Genomic DNA, 5686 nt, shown 5'->3' with positions numbered 1-5686 from the left:
GTAGTTTACAAGCCCTCTGATAGGAGAAGCTTTTCCTAAATTATGACCCTTGACCTCTTGACCTGTCTCACCAAAGAAAGGAAACATGATTTCAAGATGAATTTGTGTGTAAGAGTGCAGTCAATGTACAGGGTCATCAGGGCACCCTCTCTGTAACTGGTGTTTGGTTGAGTTGGGCTGTCAAAGCAGGGACTCTCTGAAAACTTGGTAGTTCACTCAGACAGGTGTGGTTTTGCAGGACGCAGCAGTGCACACTTTGGTGAGCAATGTGACTGTCTCAGCCTGTGAGTGCACATTCATAGCTTATATGATAACCTGTGTACACCATTGTAAGATCGCAGAACAGTAGTCCTGAATTATTTTGATTTGATGAAAATGAGCAGTTGGACTGAGTGTCAAAGTATGGTTGAGTTTTTTTTTTCTAAATCTTGGAGAATTAGACAAACTAGACGTAATAATACACAAGTATAAAGGCATGACAGAATGTTATATTCATGTTTTCATGTAATTTGTATATTTGGTCACACACCTGTTTACACAGAAACTGATAGTCTGACTTGTAAGTACATTTGGGCTCAGCATAAAAAATCCTTTCTATTGAAGTTTCAGCCATGAGGCCTCCTGTAGGTTTAATCTTGAGATTAGGGCAAAGATTAGGTTCGTAAACAACTTAACGGTTTAGCTAGCTCATCTAAAAAGTGACGACACAACCCAATGCGAGCTGACGAGAACGTATATTAGGCACACAACATTCTGTGTGATGAAGCATGTAAATCACCACTCCTGTGTGAGACCCATTGACACAGAGAAGGCCCAACAGTATGTTTAGACCCAGAACCACCCCGTCTTTACCTACACTCAACACAGCCTTCCATTGTATGCACTTTTGTCTACATCATCCACCTTTACTTAATGTCATTAGTTAAATTACTTCATCAAAAAATAATGGGGTTTTTTGTGTAAAGTGTTGTTTCACAAGTTTTGATGGTGTTTATGAATAAATGACTGAGCTGACTTTGCCTCTCGATGCCCACAGCAGCAACAGAAAAAACAGCCAAACTGTAGTCATGTGTCATTTCAGCACAAGCAGCAGCAGAGACAGTAACCCTCAGTAACTGTGTCTCTCTCTCACCCCCCTGTAGAGTTCTTCCAGGAGCTGGACTCGGTGATGGAGCCGTTGAGTCAGCAGAGCAGCATGACAGAGCTGGTGCGATACATCAGGCAAGGACTGCACTGGCTCCGCTTAGAGGCTCACCTGCTGTAAGGACTGGACCAGAGCCAAAATTTGAAAAAAAAAAAAAAAAAAAAGAAAGAAAGAAAAGAAAAAAAGAGATGGGCCTGGGAGCTAGAACTGGGATAACAAGTGAGATGAGACTCATGACGATGCTTCAGTTCCCACTGGGATCCTTCAAATGACCCGACACCACCCACAGTAATGTAACAGCATAGACTGGGTGGATTAATTGGGCTGAAATTCACTTGCAATTAGGACTGAACAGTAATTAAGTTTGGGAACTTCAACTGTGACGCACAAAATACAAATTAGCACATTAAACATTTGGCTGATGCTGCTTTTTGGAGCAACTGTATATTGGTGCAGGTAGCTTAGACTCCTAAAGGGACAATAGGTGTTAGAAACCTCCCTGCGCCCCTGAATAGAAATAAGAAGCAAAGAGGAAAGGTAGAAAGTATTTTTACTAAGACAGGATCATTTTCAAAAAGATATGTGAGAGGCTGATGTGATTAAGGAGGCTGACGATAAAGAAGCAGCTCAACAGAGGCTCATCTGATCCAGCAGTGGCCCAGAAACGTGTCCGTGATTGGGGCTAGAATTAAAGCCTCAGGCTGATATTGATCCAACTGGAGTACTGGTCCAATCCATTAGATCAGGACCACGCTGGTAAAGGAAAGAGGCTCAGCTACAAACACTATTGATGAGGCTAAAGTTAGTCCTCTGCCTCTGTTGCAGTTGGAAGTTGTAACCTGCCTCAGTTGTGTATTCCTTCTGTAACTTAACAACACACAGTAATCAGTCACAGGGATTTAAAATGGCTTCTGAAGAATGACAGCTGAATAGTCAGCCTTTGTGGTTAACATGTCAGTCACATTTTACACAAGTTATAATCCTTAAGAATTTCATCACATCCAATTCAGTATTTGACACTATTCATGGCTGACATTTATTCTGCTGCCTATATGGATTTACACTCGTTAGTTACCTTTCCTATAGTAGTTTGCGTTGTCAGTGACAGAGTCCGCCATTCTGTTTCAAATGGTGCACACATGCACTAAGGATTCACGTCAGACAGTGCACACACAGGATGGAATTTAGAAGACCAAAGACTGTGCATGCATATATGTATGTAATAACATGAAGCAGAAGAGCAGAGCAGCTGGTCCTGGGCATTTTTAAAAGGAAACATATTTATGTCAGACCTGGTTTAACCACAGAGACATTGGCAATGTAAACAGATATACAAGTTGCTCATCTTCTTCTGTTGTATTTCTGACAGAGTAGCTGCTCAAAGCTTGTTTCCTGCCCTAGCAATCAATACAGTTCTTAGAAAACTCTAGGACTTGTATCAGTAAGACATTCTTAGCTTTACCATTAGTAACCACAGGTGTCGCTAATTTAGTTCAATTCAAAACACTTTCTTTGTCCCCTGGGGCCAACTTGTGGAGGCACGTAGTGTGGGTAACACAATGTGAAAATAAATGGACAAAGCTACCACGATGTCACCCATTTGTTTGTCGACTCCCATTTTGAAGCGTCGAGTTCGACGCTTCAGCTGGCGCCATCTTGGGGTTTTTTTGCCGGGAGTAACCACATTTGGGTGAGAGGGTGAAGCTGTGAAGGAGTGAGGGGCGGATCTGACAGAGAGGCCAAGGGCACTATCAGCAGACAGCCTGTCACTCAAAGTGGCCCCGCCCTTAATCATGCATAACTTGAGAAAACATTTAGCCTCATACAGTTGTCATGAAGGGGAAATTATCTATAGAGACCAAAACTGCTTTTTGTACCAGACTGTAAATGTGTTTATATATGCCGTAAAGTTGGGCATTTTAACACGGGAGTCTATGGGGACTGACTTGCTTCTGGAGTCAGCCTCAAGTGGCCGTTAGAAGAACTGCAGGTTTTGGCACTTCCATGTTGGCTTCATTTTTCAGCCCTGGAGGTTGCAGACTGGTAAAAATGCAAACATAGTTATATTAGTATATTATTCAGATTAAAAAATATGCTGTACAAATAATAATAATGATCAATCAGAAGTGAAGTTTTAAAGGTTATAACTTTAAATCTGGATTTGCTTTTTGATCATCTTCTAGCTAACCACAAGAAATCAGATTATTTAGATTTTTCCTCTAAATGGAGTCAGGTACAGTTTGAAAGTTCCATATTATGCCAATATGATTACTGAGTTTTAATGGCAATACCAAAACAACATACAAACAAATATAAATACACAAGCAGTCATACAAAAAAATTTCCGTTAATAAAAATTATTACTTTAATGATCAGCTATCTCATTAAAGAAGAAGTAAACAAAATGTGAATTTGACATTTGATACCAGTTTTCCATATTGAAAGTTTTTGGTCCAAAAAGGTGTTGTGGTTTGAGACCCAGCCCTGCCTCTCAGTGGAGCAGTTTATGGTGTAGGGCAGTGACACCAACATATTTAAAGCTTCAAATACATCTATGAGTATCAGAATATCCTCACTCTGTCCAGCTGCCATCAAGCAACTCCCACATGTGACCTTGATCAGTGGTTTGTTAAAGTAGAAGCTCTGAGATCTCAAATGTGGAGCCTCCAGGTACAATCGAATCAAGATAACCTGAACATTAAGATGTGTCTGGCCAGACTGAGGATTATAGGACCTGGTCAAGTTGCAGTCTGGAGAGTTAACAGCTCAGCAGTCCAACAAATAAGGGTTTTCTTCCATCAGAAAAAGCATTTGTCTGGTTCTTCTCTTACTGGTTATGGTCTTAAATGAAATTCCACTCAGTTCTATTTCCCACAGCAACCCACCCACTAAAGTGTCAAACACTTACGTGGGGAAAAAACTACAAGATTCAGTGTGATTTGCAATTAAGCTCCCCACCCACGTGCAGATCAAGTGAACAGGGTGAAAATCTCACAACGGCTTTTCTTCCCTGATGTCAAAAAATCTGTGCGACAACAGGGACTTTGTACAGCGCTTAATGAGATCACATCATCTGCTGGATATCTTGTAGTTGTTTCCCAACATTTGTCGTGTTGTGTTGTTAGTGTGTATACGTGTACAGCCGATTGTCAAGTCTATTTAAATCATTACCTGACTGGACAATACCGATGTTTGTGTACCATAATGTACAGACTGTGACTCCTGGAAACAGTGTTTGTTTTTGTTTTTTAGTGTCTTGTGAATGATTCAATGTGAGTGGATGAGGAAGTGCAACAAGAAAATAGGGTATCTATATATTTGTGTGTGTACGTGAGGGTGTGTATGAGTGTGTCCATGCACAGGCTATGGCTGCATTTACACAGCACCAAACATAATCTGATTTTTAACCATTGGTGGCACATAAAAACAAAAGGAGAGCCTGTTGTTTCCATGTGGCTTCTCTTGTTTTTACATGTGCTATAAAGACTAAAACTCTGGATTTGTTTGTATGGTCTCTGTAAATCCAGCACATCAAGCATGAGTTTTTAAGTTTTGGATCATTCGACCATCGCTGAATGTGTATGGAAGACAACGCGGATGTGAAAAGTAATTTTCACTTTGACAAAAAAAAAAGAAACTCAAGTGCCTCTATTTGTGTCCAGTGGGAATTGCTCTATTTATTTAAGAACAAAGAATTAATCTAAATGATTTTCCATACCATATTGGTATAAATATGAGATTGTTTTTCGTAAAATCAAATGTTTCCACAAGCTTTTTACTGGCGTTTATGATGACACCAGGGTTTGGCTTTAAGAAAAATGTGTGATTTAACGTGTCAAATTTGCATTAGTTGCTGGGGGTTTTTTTCTTGATGATTTGAGCAAGTATGAGTTTGTCTGAAATGCCTGAAAAATGTAAACCATCGCATGCAATAAATGATAGCTTCAGACCAAGAACTACTTGTGTCCATTTTGAAAAAAAAAAACAAAAAACAGTCAATGTATTTCTTGTTGCATAGTCATTTACAGTGTGAATGTTCTACATCACCTGAAAATACAGAGCCGCTTTAAATGCACAACACTAAAGTTAACAGTCTGATGGAGGTAATAATGCTTAAGATCATCTTCACAGGAAAAGTTCCACATTTTAGGAAATGCACGTCTTGCAGAGAGTGAGATGAGATGATTGATACCACTGTCATGTCTGTTGTCTAACTCTGAGGCTACAGCCAGCAGCTGGTCAGTAATGATGGCCAAATGAAGCTTCATGAACCATTTACTTTACTTTCTCAGCCCACCAGATGGCGCTCTCTGTTGAACAAAGGGTTGAAAGAACATTAAATTGCCATTCAATTTGCCATACAACTAATGGTTCACAAAGTTCATTTGGAGCTCACTACTGCTGGAAACAGGAAACAGCTAGCTCGGTTTTGTCCAAAGGTAACAAAATCCATACAGTACGAGCAGCTCTAAGCTCACTAATTAACTAACTAATTGTGTCTAGTTTGTTTTATGGAAATAATTGGATTAATTAAATATGTTG

General features: G+C 39.9%; 1 protein-coding gene across 3 annotated transcripts in view; it reads left to right on the top strand.

Annotated features, from left to right (window-relative positions):
* aff2 (AF4/FMR2 family, member 2) overlaps positions 1-1656 on the top strand; it is a 225837-nt gene extending 224181 nt beyond the window's left edge. For all 3 annotated transcript variants that reach the window (XM_078169186.1, XM_078169185.1, XM_078169184.1), the window contains exon 26: positions 1143-1656. In XM_078169186.1, coding sequence (XP_078025312.1) covers positions 1143-1264 — 122 coding nt within the window. In that variant the 3' untranslated portion in view covers positions 1265-1656. The remainder of the gene's footprint in view (positions 1-1142) is intronic.
* Positions 1657-5686: the final 4030 nt, after the last annotated feature.

The sequence above is a fragment of the Epinephelus lanceolatus genome, chromosome 7, assembly GCF_041903045.1.
Source record: "Epinephelus lanceolatus isolate andai-2023 chromosome 7, ASM4190304v1, whole genome shotgun sequence".
NCBI classification, from domain to species: Eukaryota; Metazoa; Chordata; class Actinopteri; order Perciformes; family Serranidae; genus Epinephelus; species Epinephelus lanceolatus.
The sequence above is the reverse complement of the archived record's forward strand: the minus strand, read 5'-3'. Positions and strand labels throughout refer to the sequence as shown.